This window comes from Amaranthus tricolor, chromosome 6 (assembly GCF_026212465.1).
Source record: "Amaranthus tricolor cultivar Red isolate AtriRed21 chromosome 6, ASM2621246v1, whole genome shotgun sequence".
Lineage (NCBI taxonomy): Eukaryota > Viridiplantae > Streptophyta > Magnoliopsida > Caryophyllales > Amaranthaceae > Amaranthus > Amaranthus tricolor.
In genome coordinates this window covers 30,321,093-30,342,979 of record NC_080052.1, presented here as the reverse complement: position 1 = coordinate 30,342,979, position 21,887 = coordinate 30,321,093, and the positions used below count along the sequence as shown (strand labels likewise).

At 30.0% G+C, this 21,887-nt stretch overlaps 1 protein-coding gene across 1 annotated transcript; it reads right to left on the bottom strand.

Annotated features, from left to right (window-relative positions):
• Positions 1 to 7,709: 7,709 nt before the first annotated feature.
• Positions 7,710 to 10,708, bottom strand: LOC130815479 (transcription factor MYB102-like). The gene is made up of 3 exons (XM_057681963.1): positions 9,674 to 10,708; positions 9,072 to 9,201; positions 7,710 to 8,785 (listed from the first exon to the last, which is right to left on the bottom strand). The coding sequence occupies exons 1-3, from the start codon at positions 9,804 to 9,806 to the stop codon at positions 7,876 to 7,878; spliced, it is 1,173 nt and encodes a 390-aa protein (XP_057537946.1). The 5' UTR covers positions 9,807 to 10,708; the 3' UTR covers positions 7,710 to 7,875.
• Between the last annotated feature and the right edge of the window lie 11,179 nt (positions 10,709 to 21,887).

The following is a 21,887-nucleotide window of genomic DNA, read 5'->3' as shown; positions in this document are numbered from 1 at the left end:
ATAAAATTAATGAATAGTGTTTTTATTAAAATGTAGCGAGCACAGGCGAAGCCACACTGGGGTCGGCGAAAGCTCTGCTTCCTTAGCGAAAATGCGATCCTTTGTAATTTTGGCTTTGATCCCCCTAACTAATCTATTATATAATTTAAAGAGCGCATAATTGTACGAAAAAAGTTACTATAAATCAATGGTTGGGATAACATATTTGTAATCTAAACTTAATGGATCAAACTCAAATTTGAACTATTATTTTATAGTAGACTAATAAATTTATTTAATATTATAATGTCATTATTATTTATCTTCATAATTTTACATTCATCCTTTTTTTAGTATGTGTGCTTATATTTTTGCTAATCTTAATTTAAATAGTGCTTTTTTTTGGAGACTTAGAAAGTAAATATATGGAGTCAAAAATACTTATTTTTTTGTAAAACAAGTAATTATAGGAAATTTTCAACTCTATTTGTTAAATATAATTTTTGCTATGATTCAAGTTAATTTCAGTCTATATAATTCTAAAATTTTCATAGTTTAACTAATTTTTATATAATAAATAATTTATTAGTATATTAACAATTTGGTCCCCCTATCTCAAAATTCTGACTTCACCCCTCATAAGGAGGATTATAAAACGAAGGAAGTAATTACGACACGTAATAGAAGCCTAAAATATTGAAAAAAGATCATGTTATTCCATATAAACAAATGAAGCTTTATTAATTTTAAAAACAAATTAAGGCAAACATATATTTAAAGAACGTAACCAAAAATACAAGTAGAAATCAATCTTTATAACCATGAGCCCATGATTCCTCAGCATCCAAATTGCTTAATTTATGCTCCTTTTATTCTTTTTAAATGTTCTTTATATGAGGAAGTAACTAAAAAATGGCATCTGAAATTGTTAAAGGCAGGAGTAATAATAAATTAATAATATAAAATATTTTTGAGAAATTTTATATGGTAATCTTGAGATTTTGGGTTTCTATATGGTAATCAAAACTTTTAAAAAATTCACGCGATAATTCTGAGATTTACCAACTTCTTCCACCGTGACTTTTTTACAGAGAAAACGTAAGTAAACGTTACTTTCTAAGCTTAAAGGTTGTTGTACACCTATTTATGCGACTCACAATTTCAAATTTCATCAGTTTCAATCTTTTTCCCCAAAACATAAACCCTAATTCTACCATCTTTCATCCAAATCACATAACCCTAATTTGGGGGAAAATGTGTTTTAAATGAAAGAGGGTAGAGTTAAGGTTTATGTTTTCCGGAAAAAGGTTGAAATTGATGGAATTTGAAATGGTGAGTCGCGTAAGTAGGTTTACAACAACATTTTAGCTTCGAAATTAACGTTTGCTAACATTTTCTGCAAAAAAGGTCACGGTGGAAGAAGTTGGTAAACCTCAGAATTATCACGTGGATTTTTTTAAAGTTTTAGTTATTATGTGGAAAACCCAAAACCTCAGGGTTACCACGAAGAATTTCCTATTATATTTCATCTGATATAATGGTATATAAATCTTAAATTAACGTACGTTATTTTAAAATATAATTAATGTTTATAAATTCTAAAATACTCTTGCTATATATTTACATCGAAGGGTTTTACTTGCCACACCTTCTTATCTCTTTCGACAAGGACATGGTTTGCCGTCTTCCAACATATTTAAATTTTGATTATAGTTTTTATAAATAAGATTTACTAAGTATTATGATGATGATAATTCTAAAATTATAATATTTTTTATTTATTATAAAATTAATTTATATGCTCATGAACAAATGCAACACAATATGATCGTCAATTAGCAAGAGCAAAGCAGAAGGCGCTTAAATTATTTACGATTTGTAAGTTGTACTTTCATGTACAAGGTTGATATTAATTTGAAATAAACTTGAATATAACTTTTTGCTAAGTAATACTCCTTAAATTTTACGGTTCATAAATTTTATTTTTATGGCCGTCAATTAGCAATGACAGCAGACTAAGTTATTAATAATATTTTTTTATTAAATTGGTAGAGATAAAAAGAATATAGTATTATTATTTAATACGCCTTAAAATTGGTAGAGATATTTTTATTTTTTGCTACAATCCATTAATAAACAAGACGGCCCTGCTCCACAACGCATTTGTTAAATACATTTTAATAAGAAACTCAAATGGTCCCTTTATATATGTGAAACACAATTAAAAAGAGACAAAATGGCCACGAAATGAAGCACAAGACACTCGAGAAAGCTTTAAATTCTCATTAAAGTCAAAGTCCCGTTTTTTCTTTAACCTTTATTACTTATAAATAATAAATAATGAATAAACACAAAAAAAAAAAGGGAAAATGGTCCCTCTTTATATATATTTGTCATATTCTTATAATAGGACATGTAGGTGTAGTGAAGCATTAGTCAAATGATCAATTTTTTTCAAAGACAAAAATATAGAAGTGCATTCAATTATCTTTTAGAAATTGGAGTAGTAAATTATTTCACCAAGCAATTGCTTTGACCTTTAAGCGAAATAAAAATATAAAACCGTTAAAATTACTTGTGAATTTTATTAGTAATCATAAACGAAATTTAATTTACACAATTCACTAATATACACATCAATTGAATTAATTAAAAAAATAGAAAAATTAATGTATTTTATCTTATTATTTTTAAACAATATAAATTATAATTATTGTACTCTAAAAATATATGGGTAAGTATCTAACATGCAAGGTTCAAGTTTAATACTACAACCATAAAACTACTTTATTTATCTCATTTTAAAATAAATTTATTAAAAATAAATTTAACTATGAATATCATTTATTTAAAATAATTTCCAGTATTAATTAACTTAAAATATTTCATTTTGTACTATAGGAATATACTTATCAAAATTTTCTGAATTTTTGTTTCAACTTCTCATCATTATCATCATATAAATATTCTAAATAATTATTTCATTTTCTCGAATAACTCTTAATTTTTAAGTAGAAACATACTTCAATTTATGGAAGGTTACTTCAATAATTTAAATTACTTTATATTAAATAATAATTGAGACATTAGGCATGTTTATAAATTTATTTTTGTAGATTACTATTATATTTTTTTAATATAAAATTATGTATATCAATCTACATGAGAAGACAGTAATCTCAAAAGTGGTCGACACGTGGCCAAATCACATGCTTCATAAGCTGTTTCCGGCAGAGTTACCGGACTTTTCTGTCGGTTTCCGTGAAACTAGCTTGTCATACGTTATTGCAACCTCTTTAGATGTGGATTGGGACTTCATTTATATCATTAGGGATGGTAATTCAGTCCTAATCCGATTCTAGTCCGACTTGATTCGAGGAAAATAATCCGATTCGAGTCCAAGGAAAAAATTATTCGACTCCGACTTTACGTCCGAGTTAGAGACGGATCGGAGTTGGACCTTATTAAAAATCCGACACTCTGACCCTGATGGAAATCCGACTTTGAGTTTGACTTTTACCCCAATATTTTGTTTAGGGATGGCAATGGGTCGGACTCGGTTCAGATTATACATACTCCGACATTGCTCCAGATAATAGTCGGACTTTGTTTTTCAGTCCACCTCCACTCGAAGTCGGATTATGCATACTCCAAGTTTGCCCTGACTCGGACTCACGGACCTTCAACGGAATCGGTTGTAGAGTCGGATTATTATTAAACTTTATCGTTGTGATATTGTAGTAATGATTTTAAAGCATACAAAATTAACAAAAAATATTTTTCAAATACAATTTAAACAAAAAATATGTACTTTGCATTCAAGTTTAACATGAGAAATAGTCCTACTACTACAATTTAACAAAATTTTCTCGCATTTTGATTTAGCGTATTTTATTTCTCTTGATCTGATTTGTCGTATTTTGATTGATTAATCTAATAAAAATACCAAGTAGTTTTTCAAAATTGAAAATTACAACTAGTATAAGAGAGAGCTTGGATTAGTCACGTTTAGAGTTTTAAAGGAAACAAAATATTGGGGTAAAAGTCAAATTCAAGTCGGATTTCCTTCAGGGTCGGAGTCGGGTTGGATTGTCGGATTTCTAATAAGGTCCAACTCCGGTCCGTCTCTAACTCGGACTCGGATTCGGACTGAATTGCCATCCCTAATTTTGTTTCCTTTAAAACTCTAGACGTGACTAATTCAAGCTCTCTTTCACAGTAATTGTAATTTTCGATTTTGAAAAACTACTTGGTATTTTTATTTAGATTAATCAATCAAAATACGACAAATCAAATCAAGAAAAATAAAATACGCCAAATCAAAATGAAGAAAATTTTGTTAAATTGTGGTAATAGGACTATTTCTCTTGTTATACGTGAATTCAACGTACATATTTTTTTTTGTTAAATTGTATTTGAAAAATATATTTTGTTTATTTTGTATGCTTTAAAATCATTACTACAATATCACAACGATAAAGTTTGATAATAATTCGACACGACATTCGACTCCGTTCGAGGTCCGAGAGTTCGAATTGGGGCAAACTTAGAATATACATGATCCGATTCCGAGTGGAGGTGGACTGAAAAAAAAAGTCCGACTATTATCCGGAGCAAAGTCGAAGTATGTATAATCCGAGTCGACTCCGACCCATTGCCATCCCTATATACCATCTTTGAATTTCAATTTTCTAATAAAAGAGCAAACATGAATTTTTTACTTATTTTTTATTTACTCTGCCTGTTGAATTTGCAGCAAAAATAAATGAGTTATTTTTTCAATTAAATTATGGATGAAGAGATAAAATAACTGTGTGAATAAAATTAAAAGAAATTCAAAACATGTAAATGAGATTAAAAAAATTAATAAGTTGTTGTCCAAAATTGTATATAATGCAACATGAGTATAACAAATTATAATAACAAAAGATGTTAAATGAAGGAGACGTAGTGGCGGTTTTTTTATTTGAAGAAGACTTGCATGGATAGAGTATGTCATGGTACTGTTTATTCAATTAATTTATTTATTTAATAATTAGCATCATATTACTAAAATACCCTTTGACCTTTTCAGTTGACCTTGACTTTTGGTCAACGAGCTTTTTTTGGAAGTCCCATCTTCCTTGAATGGCCCATGGGCCAGTTACCTCTAAAAAACCCTAACTCCCCACTCTCCCACAATGCATGGCTCTCCTTGTTTCAAGATGAATAACTGCCCACTCTTCCCATGATCAGTCCACCTCCCATTACTCCCACTACTCCCATGATAGTCCATTTCTTCTCAGAAACAACTTCCCTTCCTCACCATTATAAATAGGGGCTACCATCAAGAAGGGAGGATGATCTGAAATAGCTTTCCTAGAATTCTTGCTTACATTACTTCCTTAGCCTTCCCAAACACTAGCACTAGCACTAGCAATCCCAATCCCGACCTTATTACATTCATTCTACAATTTGTCATTCATTAATTTCCGATCTACGTTCTAACTTGAGCGTCGGAGGGGTTTTCCGGGAGATCACCCCCGGACAAGGCTAACGTGTTGTGTTGCAGGAATTCAGGTCACTTCCTCTCACGAGTCGCTTCTCTTGATCACACTTCTACTTATCTCCAGGTATTTTGAGTGTCTTTTGCACTTCCTCGTTTCATCACCGAAACAGAGTACTCACAAATACAAATTGAATCGTGACCGAATTTGTCTCAAAATTGATCTTTGAATTCCAGCACAAATAAACTACTCACTGTATTTCACAATGTTTACTTATTTCATTTTGAGTGTTTGCTTGAAATCTTATTTTTTATTTTATGAAAAGTTTTTCTAATTGGTTAAAAAAATAAATTAATTAATTTTATTACTTCATAAATTTAATGGCGGGTTATAAGAACGATTAAAAATTCTTTAATTATTACTTACTTAAATACTTAAATCAGATTTTAATAAATCTCATACCAAAATTAATATCTTATTTCTGTTTTTAGTTATAGAACATGCATGGAGTATAGCATCCCATAAGTACTTTTATTAATTATATTGTGGTTGATATCAAACGTAATCAACATTGTAAAACTTGTAAAACGAAAAGAGTATCTAATTCACCAAGCATAAATATCATTAAATTTATTACTTCTCACTTAAACTAATTGATTTTTGTCCGAATTTGAATTCAAAAGCAAATAGCTAATTAACTCTATGAATTTTTGGTCGAATTTTTGATTAAGTGGTTGGATTCCTGTGATTTAACTTGAATGTTGTAGATATTGATATTTTAATGGCTGTAAATTGTAAAAAAAAAAAATTGAGGTTGTAAAGGCCTAAACTTTAAGGCCATAATTTGCAAATTATTCTTATTATAACGATATTTAACTTTATATGATTAATTAAAAAAAAAGTAAATGAAAAAAATTACTTTTTTGTGTTAGAAAGTAAATATTACTTTTAGAATACGGTATATTCGATACTTATAAAACTCTTCATTTTGTCATCCTACCTAATAATATAAAACAGTGAAAGAAGAAAAAAAAAATATTATCCACAAAATAAATTTAAAAAAAGACCTTCCTAATTATGGTAGCTGTGTTGCCAATAATTAAACATAATACACCTTTGTAGGAAAGTCATAATAATTAAAAATGTGCATCTTGGATATGTTCTTGCTTTTTATAGGTTGTTTACACTTAAAGAATTCCATATTAGGTTAGCTAGCTGGAGATTAGGCGACATGATTTATGGATTCACTATTTAATAATTATTTGCGTGCACAGTTGTGTACACATAATGCATCATAGTAGGTCAAACAATTATTATTTTTTTCATCATAATTTATAAGACTACCTCCCTACTCGCCCATTCTTTTTGTTCTCCCTATTTATTTTTTCATAGTTTTTAAAGTAACTTTTGAATCTTAATATCTCTAAATAGACATTATAAAAAATTATAAAAAATATATGATTAAAAAGTATACATTAAGTCAAATCTAACGAGATCTCACATGAATATATTTTATAATCTATATATGTCTTAAAAATCTTATTCAAATTATTTTTTCTAAAATAGAATATTCTAAACAGGAAGAACATTAGAAAATGGAGGAAGTAATTGTTATAATTACTATAGCAACTGTTGTTCATAAAACTTATTATGTTTTGCATAAACTTGAATTGTTTATGTATAATGTAAAAATGTTCAAGTGAAAGCTTATTAAATTTGTCTAAATATATATTTTCGTAATATTAACTTTTAATAATTTTAAGTTGATATTAAAAATTAAATTGTGCATTAGATAGCTTAAAAAAAAAACTAACAACAATTAAAAAATCAAAGGAAATCCTTTTACACTTGAATACAATGGAGTAAAAAAACAAATGATGTATAAAACGATTATCAATTAAATAATTCATTTTACAAAGTTAATTTAAGCATTCACATTTTATAATTATGATTTACGAATAAAAAGTAGAATATTTAATAGTGTGATTTTTTTTATTTGATGCAGAAAATTACATATTTTTGAAATGAAAGCTTTTATAATGTATTAGATGGTGGACACATCACTATATTTGTAGCTACATATTCAACATCAACTGCGTTTGTTGATTATCTAATTTCAAGAAAATATATCATACTTTAGGTGTAGAAAAATATTAACCAGTAAGTAAACTAAGAGAAGAAACCATCAATATCAAAAGCTATCCAATCATAGGAAACTTCCAAAGAAGGAAAAATAAAGTGAGATTTGATGATGAAAGTCCATAATCCTTATGAAAGATACACTTAAATTTTCATATAATTATACATATGTTTACAAAAAAATTATTAAACATGTTAATTAATGCATAAGGAAAAAAACTATAATCTAAAAAAAACGATTTGAGTAAATAATCAATCACTTAATGATTAATTAGTTTACTTGAGCTAACAAAAACTGATTAGCATCAAGAAAACCTGGGATTTCAAACTTAATAAAATCACTGCAATAGCTTTCTCTTTCATCTTCTGTTCCACTGTTGCTTTTAATATATGTTGTTGAATTCGAACTCGAATTCAAAGGTGTAGGGCTTGAAGATGGAGTTGACATTACTGATTGTGTATAACTCAACATGCTTTGATTATGTCCACTAATATTTGATTGAAATGTTGAATCATTTGATAGTGAAGGACCCATTAAAGTCTGATGTGAGTCATAGTAGCCATAACTTGAAGGCTGCATATTAACCAAATTTTCTGGCATGGATAAATCATTATGGTCTTGCCATTGATCCAAGGTTTGAGAATCAAATTGAGGAATATTTGTAGGATATTGTTCGAAATTTGGGTGTATCAATTGAGGTTCATCGTAAAATGGTACTGAAAAACGAGCAATATCAGTAGCAGTAGTAGTAGCAGTAGTAGAAGTTGTCATTGTAGTACAGGTAGGGAGAGGATGTGGAATTGGGGTTTGAAGTTGAGTAGTTTGTAAAACAGGGTTATAATCATTTCCTTGAAAATCATGGATTAGGGCATTAGAATTAGAGTTTTGTGGTTGATTTGATATAAGTGAGGTTGCTATTTTTAGAAGCTCAGGGTTAAGGTAAGGTTGTAATCCAAGTATCCTAGACATGTTCATTTGGGAAGGTTGTGATGAGGATATTGGGTTATTATAAAAAGATGAGTTACCCAAAATGGAAGAGAGATCTAATAAGTCAAGGCGAGGGCTGTGAGTCACAGGATCGATTCCCATCCGGAGTAATCTTTTTCTAATGTGAGTGTTCCAATAATTCTTAATTTCATTATCTGTTCGTCCCGGTAAACGAGCAGCAATAGCCGACCATCTGTTTGACAGTCAAAGAAAGAAGCAAAATTAGACCAAAGAAAATCAACAGTATCATTGTATTGATGGTTACACTAAATGGATTTTTCTGTGCATGATTAATTATATCCACCTCTTCATCAACATCATCATCATTTTAATGTCTTGAGTAGCTTTGTTTAGGTGAAGTTAATGACATCCTTGTAATAGCAAATTACAATGACATCCCACCAGAAATCTTAGAAAACAAATTTGACAAAAATCCAAACTACAGTGTTATTTTTAGTTCAAAAGAAGAAAAAACTTACTTGTTCCCCAAAATGCTGTGAAGTTGAATTATAGTCTCTTCTTCTTCAAAGGAAAATCTTCCTCTCTTTATGTCTGGTCGGAGATAGTTCGTCCACCGTAGTCGGCAGCTCTTCCCACATCTTTGAAGTCCTACATACAACATCATAAGGAAGCCCAGTTTAGTTCATATGCATCGACCAATAATATAATATCTTGGTGGAAGTGTTTCATACTCAAAATACATCGACAAATCCCACATATTTATTACTTTTGGAAATTGACTCTATTTTTAGAAACTAAATCAACTAAAAACTTGAAATAACAATGCTATCTGATATATGTTACATACTCAATCAACAAATACAGCCAATTCAATTTTATAAATTTCAACCATAGTTTATTGAATAAGAGCTCGAAAAATGCCAAATACCAAAGTTTTAAGTCGTACGTAGTATGTCTCTGAGTTTGCCTCTCTACTTCTATATGATAGTGCAAACTTATTCTTATTGCAGTCTCAAAGGAAAAGGAAGATTAACTGGACCATATCCACAAAATACTTTGAAATCTAAAGGAGAAAAAGGAAAATAAATGCTACGGAAAACTTATAAAATGAACAACTTACCAGCATTCTTAGGAAGAGTTCTCCAATTACCATAACCATGCTTTTGGATATAATCAACAAGCTTTTGGTCTTCTTCAGGAGTCCAAGGACCTTTTTTCAAACCATTTTTATCACAACAAGGAGCTCTTCCCATGATTATTGTAATGATGATAATTGATAATTGTATGTCCTTAAAAGTTACTAATTGTGTGTCAAAAGTTATTAAGTGTATGTCTTACAAATAACAGCTTTTTCAGAGAGAAAAGAGTAAAGAAAGAGAGGATTGAGGCTTAAAGAGAAAATAAATAAAATGTGGAGGATCAAAAATGTTGTAGGGTCCGTATAAGGGGTACAAGAGAAGCGGTATATAAAGGAATTGAAGCTGACAGACAACAAGAGGAAGTCAACAAGATTCGGTGCCGTCCTCAGTTTATAACATAGGCAACGTGTCCCTTCTCTTGGGAGAAATTTTAGGCTCTATAATCATTCAATTAATCTTTCTCATAATTATATACTTAAGTTTACTAAATTAATCATTCAAGCAGCAAATTGTATTTTTCCACATAATAATTGGAACATTCACAAACGTGACATAGATAATATGTAGTAGATTTATCAATATCTCTTTATCCATACCCGTAAGTATGGGATTGATAGCAAATTATTAATAAGAAATAGTTAAAAATTTTAACTTATTTTCTTGTCTTAGATGTCCTATTTACTTTTGAGACACTATTCATCCATCACTTTTAAATTGTATTTTATTATTAATCTATGAGTTAATATATAGTCATGTGAGATCTTGTTTGATACGCTTTAATGTAAATTTTATTAATATGAATTTTTTAAAATTTTTAATTATGCATAATTAAATATACTAAGGATTGAATAAGTGCATTGGAGAGAGTGCATAAAATAAATAAAACACTTAAGATGAATAAGAAAGAGTATCACTTTTATCGCTTTACTTTTGTATAGATAAACTGTTTTCATTATCTAATTTTCTATTATTTTTCTTCTTCACAACTACTGTTTTTTACCGTAATTTTAACTTAAAATTAATTACTTTGAATTTAACTTATTTTAACTAAACAAAACTCTTTTTCCCTATCAATTTATTTGCATTATTATTTTGAACTTATATTCTTAAACTAAACCTTTTTTTTTTTTTTATTAAGTCTAACTTTTTTTATTGGTTTCATATCATTTCTTAGTTATTGATTCCTTATTCGATTATTTTTCGTATGTACTCCTATTTACAAGATAGTATACACTAATGGGAGTATATAATTAAGTTAATAGCCATGAAATGATACGCATCAAATGCATACACACAAAAAAGATAGCATGGTTTGAGGATTCACAATTAACATGAGCTGTCATTAAAGCTGGAAAAGACACGTAGTTGATCCCGCTCAGCGTCAAATGACGCTTTTCTAAAGACCTTTTGGTTTCAATATTTGATTACATGGCTTTCAAAACGGGTAAGATCCTCTTCCAATTGCTTTTCTCCAACTCTCCTCTCCCCTAATTAATTTATTTCAATCGTACTATACTATTTACTCCTGATGCTTATCTAATTAGCAACAAAGTTATTGCATGTAAAAAAGTTGACTATATTCGAAAAAAATATGACCAGCTTTCTATTTTAGATGTTTTAAGATATTTTAATGACGTTTAATTTTTTTATGTGTTATGTTATTTTTATAGTGATGAAATTCTCATTTATAATTATGTATTTTTTCCATAACTTTTTATTACTATATAATACTATTTTTTTAACTAAAATAGATAAAAATTTCATAATCATAACCACTATTTAACACTAATTATCAAACAAGTCATATAATTAAGGAACAAATCTGTCTCATTGATAATTAATACCTCTAATCATTGAAAAAAATCTAAAGGAAAAAGCTATGCTACCAATCGCAAACGTGGAAGTAAAGTAACAAATAAAAATTGCTATGATTTAATTGGGTTGCTTTTTAAACAATGACGACAAATAAGAGTAACAAATTTAAATTACAATTCATTTCAAACAAAATTGGTTACTATTACATATAGAAAAAGGACAAAAAATAATAGGAGTAAGTTTCATAATAGTGTTCGTCAGATATTGCTAGAGCAAGGGTGTACTATTGTTTAGTATTTAAACTACAAAATAATCATAGTTCAATCTAATAATCGATTTCGCTTTATGCCTTGTAGCATGAATTTGATTCATCACCACTTACTACAAAATTCTTATAAAATCATAATCATATTCTAAATCACTATAAAATTTATTTGCATCATATTCGCTACAATAATATTACATTACTTTAATATCATTAAGTAACTCCGGCCTCTACGAAGTTATTTCCATTGGATGTAAAATTAAATACATTATTTAAGGCTTCAAATAATCATGTCCGAAATCCTTAATTGAAAAAAATGACTATTGACTATCAACTCATTGATTATCCAATCAATAACAGTTTTTCATCACTTTTGCAAGGTAGGTTATGACCTGACATCTCTCCTTGTAAGATGAACCCCAAGCTGACAAGCTCTACACATCTAGCTTAGTTTTAGTTTAAGTGTTAGAACTAATTGCAAACTCAAAAAGAACTGGGATTGGCATAAAACAACTCAATGCAGTTATAGAACTGAAATAAGACTAATGCATCTTGCAGTCATATAACATCCAATTCAAAAAGACGTGGCCTCCCTAATAACCTAAAAGCTCTCTTGCCCAAACTAGAGAACTCATATCCATTACGGTTTGTGTCTGAGTGTCGGACTCATGAAGAATACACTATTTTTGGTGTAAATAGTGTCTAAGTGCTGAACTCTGCTAAATTGTTAAATGTCCAGCCATATCCATGATGGAATAACGAAAATCCTCCACAAGATCTTGAGATAAATAAAGAGTCTGAGTGATAAAACCTTAAAAGACGACAAACCATCTAATTTATCTTTGAATTTGAAACACTAAGATCCCTAGTCCTTGCACTTTAATAAGGTTGGTTTTGCAAACAAATCAATAATAATCAACTCATGCCATGATTAAAAGTAAAAATGATTAGGACCATTACCGGTACAAGAGTAGATATAAAAGTGATTAACACCTCCAACAATATTAAACTAAAAAAACTAATTGTTATCAAAAGTATGCATTCAAATTTTCATTTATTTGATTATCCTTCAGAAAAGAGTGGGAGGTGATGCAACTCTTTCCGCTCTTTTTAATCTCCTAAAACAAATACGTTTTTAATGTTACATCAAAGTTAAAACATAACGACAATCTATTATTTAACATTCTGATCAAATTCTGACTCGCCCTCAAAATAGTCAATGGACTTACCGAAAACATTAGGGATAATAGACTACTGATACTTTGCCTAGTTTCTAGTTATTTTATGTCTTGTTTATCTATAGGTGTGTTTTTGTCTGAGACCTTTTTTTTTCTTTTTCTAAGAATTTATTTGTGGATCTTTCTCGAATTGAGGGATTCTTTGGCCGCACTCTTCTTTATGGATATGAGTTGTTGCCGTCCTTTTCTCTCCAGACCCTAATCATAACTAATTCTATGACTGGGATACACTGGGTATGACAATGATGATGATTAGAGATAATAGACTTAGCAATTTTCTTTACTCCAATATTTCATAAGCAACTATCATCCTTAATATCGGTCTAATATTTTAAGATACATATTTTTTATTTTCTTTTAGATAAAAAAGACAGTGGTTCAATAAAAAATTAAAGACCTAGATACAAGAATTAATCCAAATTTAGAAAAAATGATATTCTTATTATGTACTATCTATAAATAATGGGATAACGTTCACTCTAAACACACTCCAGCATAAAAGTAGTAATAAGAAAGCAACAAAAAGAAAAACCATGGTTGACGAAGTTGCTGGAACAAAGCCAATTAGGGTTTGTTAAAAATCCCAATTAAAAAATTAAAACTTCTGTGGATTGTGCATACTTGAATTAAGAATAGAAGATAACTATTCGTCCAATCATACATTTCCACGATAAAAGCATCCTTCATAACTATCGTACAGGTCTATTAGAATATTCTTATTGAAGGATTTACTCCAGCAATAAAATGATGGCACGCATTGCAGAAAGTTTAAACTCACTACTTGAAGCAATGTATTATGTACTTCTATATGCAACAGTAAAACAGTAATCATGGGAATCATCCATATACCCAATTAAAGTAGTATGGATTATTGTACCTTCATTAAATATTACGAGTGAGTTGCATGAAACATCACGAGGTGATACGTTATGTGGGTTCACATAATACTTTAGTTTGCACTTTTCATGTAAGTTTAAAGCTGGTTTAATGTTTAACATTATTCTATGAATCCATAAACAATCAATGTTGAAAAATATGCCTACATATTATTTTTAACACTATTCAATGTTCAAACTTGTTTTATATATTACAACTAATGTGGAAAAAAAAATGTAGTCAAGTGGAATCTTGTTTGAATCGTCTAATACGCTAATTACATACTTTCATAATATTAAGTTTTAACAATTTTTAGATGTATATTGTTCAATGTAGAAATAATTAAAATAACACATTAAATTGCGTAAAAAGTCAAAATGTAACAAGCATAGTGAAACCAAGGAAGTAATAATACTACATGATACACTCACAAATGATAAATTACATAAATAAAGGTTGTTTTGCAATTAGCTTAGCGATTGCTTTTTGACATTTGATATTTAGCTTTTTGGTAAAACAATTTATTTCATTGGCTAATCACTTTTGGTTTTTAACAAATTTTTTCTCTAACAAACATCTAACAAACAATAAATAATTTTTACCAAATATTTGCTTAACTAACTTAAACAGTTTGCTTAAACAACCAACTAATCAGCCAAAACTTTCAACTGATCAAACCAACTAATAGCTCAGCTAACAACTCGAACTAACAATTTTTTAGCCAAATAAGCCAAAAAATTTTAACTTAGGGTTGTTCTCTAGGACTAAAATCATTAAATCGAATGAATTCAACTCAACCGAGTTGAACTAAATTAAAAGACCCTTTATATTTGCATATGGAATGTTTTGAATAGCCCAAGTTCCAAAACAAGTTCAAGAGAGGGGTTATAATGAGGGGTATTGGTATCATTAACATGAAAATTCAAACCAATTTTGAGGGTTAAAAACATTCTTCTATAAATATTACAATACCTTTTTAGTAAAAAAAAAATATTAGGTAAATAAGGTTAAATTTTATCAAAAAAATTGTCGCAGTGAAGAAATTTATGAAATTTTCATTTTGGTAAAATAGATAAAATAGAGAAATTAGATGTTTTTCACACGAGAATTCTGACTTCTGACTCCATTTAGCACAAATGAGTTTTAACAGCAAAAAATTGCGATTTGAGAAATTTTACTTTTTTTTTGAAATGAATTTACACATTGAGTCAAGCACCAAATCTCATCTTGATAGAGGTGAGTTCGATCACCTCGTTGTTTATTCCTTGGCTTGCACGTTTGAGAACGATGTTGTGAGTGTAAGGAAGTATGAGGGCTTTGGGTCAATCAATGAAGTAATTGATGAGGGTGGTTTGGAGTGCCTCAATGATGGAAAGGTACGAAGATTGGGAGAATGTCAAGGCTGCTCGACAGGTCGAGCACCATGGCTCGATCGAGCCTAGCAAAAACTACAAAACAGAAGACTCTGAAGTGAGGCTTGACAGGTCGAGCTAGAGCTGTTCGGGTTGAGCGGCTAGCAGCACAATCATGCGTTAGTTTCTGTTTTATAGTTTCGGTTTTGTGGGCTTTTTAAAGGCTTAGTCCTAGAGTCTCCAATATGTCATGGGACTATATAAGAGATCTTGGGAGATCATTAGGGTTTAAGAGAGAGCCTAATACTAAGAGTTAATTAGGGTTTTAGCCAAGAGAGTTCACTCCCATTGTATTAGGGCATTTGAGAGAGATCAATCTTTGCTTTGAAAGGCTGTTCTTGAAGCTTGTAAGGTGAGTCATTAATGTATTGTTGAGTATGTTAATGATAAGATACTTGTTTTAAGGGGAGGTATCCATAAATACCTCATATTTCTTATGTTTTGTCTTCTCCATTGTTGTGCTCTGTTTTTAATGTTTTCTTTGCACTTTGTTTTATGTTTGTTTCTTCACCATTGTCATAGCCTATTCACAGAAACTTATTAATCTTCAAAGTTTTAAGAAAGTTTTAAATAAAAAGAGCATCCAAGTTGATTTCAACGGGTGTCAGACAATTAGTTAAAGGCCATATATCACCAAGTACCTAGGTATGAAAAGAGCAAAATAGCAGCAATTGTAGCATAACTAGCATTCCATAACATCCTATTACTAGAAGACAAAGCAAACAGACATTAAAGCTCACAATCTTACCAACAGAAAAAGAACATAGAGATTTAATCATCACCTATTATTTGTCTGCATACTTCCTCTGTTTCACTATTATGTATTGTTATCAAAAAAACCTCTTAACAGTCCTTCAGTGGGATTAGTTCTCTCTTTTGCCAATAGATTCATTTCTTTCTATCTCTTTCCTCTCATACCAAGATGTAAAAAGCAATGCTAAAAACACAGCCAATTTGAGTAATTGAATATACGTTAAGAGAAGTGCAACCCAATTCCACAAAAGTTTTGCATTAGCAAAGAGCTTAGCATCAGAAAAGTATGTTTTAACCAGATAATATAAAAATTCTGTGTGTTGACAGTTAATAACAAAGTACCAAATTACCTTTTTAACAGCTGATTAAAAAATAAAGCATTTAAAGAAAGGTAAATCCTTAGCTTTTCCAAAAGTCCACAAGGAGAAATTTGGTGATTAGAAGGACGTATAATTAAATTGACAGGCAATGCATTTGTCATCTCGAACTACATTATTGAGCTATTGAGACAGATGGCAGGTATAGAGTTGCACGAAGTTTTTTAATTTAACATCACAATTTCTCAAGCAGTTAGCAAGTTTAGGAAAGATCCAAATTTGCTGTTATCTTTATTTATTTTTATTATTTTCTATAAATAATTTGAGTACATTATTCAAATTATGAAAAGCGTAGACATGTGAACAGTGCTCATGGCATCAAAGATCATGTGCAAAAGTGTCCTATTATAACTTTCTATCCCAAGATAAGACACCGTCACGGTCAAATAATTTTTTTTTATGTCCAACTGAGATTTGTATTTGGCCTTTACTGTTATAACAAACCCCACCTCCACATTACTATATCCTTGCTTCTTGAGCTGTTAAGCTCGGTTTCTCCAAGTGTGTATTGAAAGTTATCTTAACAATATGGTATAAAAAATATTAATTATATATTAGCATCCCGAAAACCAGCTTACGCTAATTAATGTATGATTAAGAAAAGTATTAGTGTAACTTTCCGCAGATGCTTTCATGCTCGTCATAGAGAGACACCATTGAGTTTAATAATAAACCAAAGATAATGGCACATAAAGAGGAATAAAGCAAGCTTACATCTCATACCTAATTCGGCAATAGCTTCTTCTATATTCTAGAGTTTGCTTATGTATGATTTACCCCATTAAGTTATTGGCTATTTCACATATTGACTAGCTGATGTGTACAGTTTAGGTGTGCTATTAAAATGATGCTAAATATTTTGTTTTGTTATGAGCTGTTCAGTTGCTTCAACAAACATTAAAAAAATTGAAGTTTTTAGGGACTGATAAATCTTAGCTTAATGTAAATTATTAGACTGCTTTAAAAAAGTATATCTTAAAGCTATTTTGGGGCTATGAGATCCAAGGGATTTGTGGATGGTGGTCAAGCTTTTACTAAGAAAAGCTATACATGCAAATTGTTTATTGATACATGGTCAGAAATCTAGTCCAATGAACTGATGATTAAATAACATTTACCAATAAGAGAAGATTGCTAATAAAAAATTAGCAGGGAACAGGAAGATCTACTGGCCGTTGAGAAGAACTTTCCTGAAATTGCATACTTGAAGGCTAATCATTTGTCCATGTAAGCATGTTATGGACACGTGCTATCAATGGAATGGACAATCCTTCTGTAGCAGCAATGACCTTACAATTAAGTTCTGAATGTAGCACGCTTAAATCTACAAGGTCAAATGACATGCTTATAATATTTCTTGATCTATTTCTTGTACAGAATACCTATAGGCAGATTCACAACGAGACTGCTTAAAAGTCCAAACTAATGGTTGATTAATCAGGGGAGAACAGATAAATCAGGAAGGACATACAATGCTTATAGTTTTAGACTCATGAAACATGGCTGATGTGGTGAACTGTTGCAATAAGAAAGGAGTAACATAACAACTTCTTCGTTTTAGAACAGATTTTCTTAAGTAACTGAATAGAAAACATTGTGGCCACACTTGCTAGCTCTTCTAACAGTTAACAACGTAGGTTTCGATAGTAAACATAGATCCACTTTTGCTGTCATTGCAAGAGTCGATAAGGCACAAACCACAATAGTGCAATTATGAGAGATGTGACCATGAATTTTGTTTTTGAAGAGACTTTTGTTCTTTTGGGATTAAAGGTTTTGGCATTGTTGTTGTATCAGACTTTTATTTCCAAAAATAAACCACAAATGGACTCACTTTTTTGATGCAGATACATTCCTCAAGCGCAAAATACAAAGTGCTAGCTAAATGATATCCTTGATTTACTCGCATAAGGAAAACCACATAGGTTGGATGAAGGGACATGAAGCTCTTAGAACTAGAGGTGACTTGAACATCTTCAAATTACACTCAAATCACACCCTCCTAAAGCAATTCTTTGGTTAGACCTTCAATCATTGTCTGTTACTTCAGCACATGGAAAATGTAGTTTACATTTTACAACCATAGTGTTGTAAATAATCACCTTGCACATTTAACGAACACTTTCCATATTCCATCTAGTATTTAAGATTGTAAAGGTACTACTACTAACTATTACACTGAAATAAATATATAGCACATCTCAAAAAAAAAAAAAAAAAAAAAAAAGTGTTCATAAGAACTTAAGATCCTTTAGCAGTTCAATCTAGAAGAAAAAACACTTTTAACAGCTTCCCACCTTGTAATTTTCAACCTCCCCTGCATTTCACGTACAATGACTACAAGAAAAACTTGGAATCGTACACAATTTAGGCCTTAGAGTTATGACAAGGTAATCTAGTAAAGATATAACTGAATCATAATTTCTTAATAGAAGTATATTTAATCTAAAGCCACAGGCGCTATGAGATGATTGGCTGTAGGAATAAAGTTAAAAACACATGCTGATACTCCTATTCTAAACGAGCAACTTTAGAAAGAAAAAAGTCCTGAACATGAAGACTTGAAATTAGACAGATCAACTATGGGAAAGGAGGGTTCTGACGGAAGACAACAGTAATGTTGAAAGCTTAAATATATAACAATTGTAATTATGTACTATTGTACTAAATTATAATTTCTATTTTACTTGGTGAAAATACACTTTGCGCAAATGGTTACGTGATTTGGCTAAGATGGATATCTAGGGAAGTTTGTTCCTGGTAAGTAACTTCAGAATTTACCCTTTGGTGTCTATAAACATAATCAAGGCATTCACTAAAACATACATGTCCATTATCAGTTGCTGTCAATAGTTGTTTTTCATCCCCATTTCACCACTAGAGTCCACTCGAAAGAGTGAAATAATTTGCGGATCTTATTAACATAAAAAACATGAAACTGTTGGCCACATGAACCAGAAGTCTAACTTGGTTATTATTTCCTTCCAGTTTGTATTGATTACTCAATCATATAAGTTTTTTAACTCACAAACGTCTTATTTCACAGACTCCATAGCTGAACTAAAATTCAATTCATATTCAGTAATCAATCGGTGTCATATCCAGCATCAAGTTTAAAACTCTTTTATCTCTAAAAAAAATCAATTATGAACTTATATATCAGAAATTTGTGCCAAAATATTAGTGGCACCAACTTAAATCACATTTACTAACGTTATTGCTCACAAATAATTATACAAAATTGCTTAAAATAAAGATATTAAGCCATACACGTACATCAGTTCAGCTACACATAATTCCAGTTCTATAGCTAAAAATTGAAGAATATTCATAAAGGATCTTCATATTCAGATATCATTTTTTATAAATTAGATCAATAGAATGAGATAGATAAACCAAAAAGATTAGGTAACCTTATACCACAACAATCAAATCATTAATACTTAACAATTAAAAAACAGCAAAAAAGAAGAAAATGACAAAATTCTAAATTAGGCCAATTGAGACAAAGTTAAACCCTACCAACAACATCCACAGCAGCCTTATAGCATGAAGGCATCGAAATTGTGAAGAATAAACCTGAAATTTCCAAAATTAAACAAAATAATGATGATTTAAAATAATCAGAATTCTTTGTAAATGGATAATTAAAAAATAACCATCAAAACCTAGAAATTAGTAAAGTAATCGACGAATTAAATATTGGTGTTCAGACGAAGCATAATTAATACCATTTCTGAACGTTTAGACGATGACACGAGGCTTCCAAAGAGATCTACAGTTACTGGAGATTTTCTGGGAATTAATTTGCTGCGAATTTGGGTTTTGGAAAGACGCAGATGAATGGCGGGAAAGTCGAAAGAAGCGATTGTTTTATCAAACGTTAGAGATGGTATTGTCAAGGGCCCAAACAAGGTCTTGGGTCGTACGCTATCTGTCCATTTAAATTCGTTATAACTTTAACTTTGACACTATCTTTATTAAATTGAGCTATGTATATATTATTATATTAAAGTGGTTAATTATAATTTGATTAATTATAAAAATAAATTAATGATATGGATTCATCTTATGGTAAGACGGTCACATATTAATTGACTTATAGTTAACATTAAAAGCAAGATTTTCTTAAAATTAAATTTTAATAAATTTTTAATATACTTATCGTAGCAAATTTAAATAGATTGAGAAAGTAAATAACAAGTGCTCAAATAACTTTGAAGATTTGAACAACGGGTTAAAATCTTTTGAAAAGTTACATTTGGGTACCTAAGTAGTTGTTTATTTGTATTATTTTTCCCTTTTTGTTGACTCCATTTAATATATCAACTACAAATTATTTATACTTTTTTAATTGAAAAATATACAAATCAAATAGAAGAGAGAGTAATTTTTTAAAGAAGTGATATTGGTTGGTTATGAGAAGGTCTAACTACAATCCTTTTTGTGGTACTATAATCTACGTACTCCAATTAGGCAATCAACAATGTGATGATAATTTTCTATAATTTCATTACGTACTTTGAAACGCCCTGATTTTAATCATAATTTTCCTTGATGGAGGGAATCCTAATTCAATTGAATACCATGCATGCATGCTGTATTGCCGTATATGCATGTTGACTCTCAACTCTAAATCTTAAGCATAACAAGCAACAACCTATGTTGTATGGTTGTTTTTAGATATGGAATTCGTTGAGCTGGATCAAAGTGGTGTGTTGAAGCGGGTCGCATGACACGACACGCATCCATCTGTCAGGTCGTATTAGAGCTACAACATAATTTTTTTCACTATTATATTCGATATTAAATGCATAGCAGGATGTCGGCCATACATACTTTTGTTCTCACAGAACAGTGCATGTCACTCGCCCTTGACCCGTTGTGACGATTTGCAGGCTATACCATGTCAGGCCATAAGTGGGTAGTGCCTGGTCGTGTCCTATTTTGTGTCCATTGATATTTTGCAATTTAATAAATAATTATGTAATTTGGACAGTGACAACGTTTAGTATGTATGTAAGAGCCGCGAATTGGGACATAAACACCAATATTTTGACATTTATATCCTTATTTAAATATTTTGATATTTATAAAAAATTAGAGAATAAATATAATTAAGTGAAAATTGTAATCCGTTGTTGTGTAACTTTGCTCGCAACATATAAGTAAAGCCTAAAGATAGTAAGTGTTTATTAACATAAAAATATAATTCAAAAAAAATAAAGATGCATAAATACGTGTCGAAAAATGTTTTATGTGATCTATATCCGCATTTTATCTCATAATATTTATGCCCCTTTTTAATTATTCAAACTCTTTAATTTAAAAACAAGTATTTATGTGGGACACTTGATGAACAAATATGAGGAAGACACTCAAACACTTTAATTTAAATCAAAATAATTACATTTTTTCATAAAATAGCCAAATTAATCACTTTAACGAATATTCGAGTT

Excerpts from the sequence above, each read along its gene's own strand:
- LOC130815479 (XM_057681963.1), bottom strand. The coding sequence starts at position 9,806 with ATGGGAAGAGCTCCTTGTTGTGATAAAAATGGTTTGAAAAAAGGTCCT. Across the intron at positions 9,202-9,673 it reads AACTCTTCCTAAGAATGCTG|GACTTCAAAGATGTGGGAAG; the intron begins GTAAGTTGTTCA and ends TGTTGTATGTAG. Across the intron at positions 8,786-9,071 it reads CACAGCATTTTGGGGAACAA|ATGGTCGGCTATTGCTGCTC; the intron begins GTAAGTTTTTTC and ends ACTGTCAAACAG.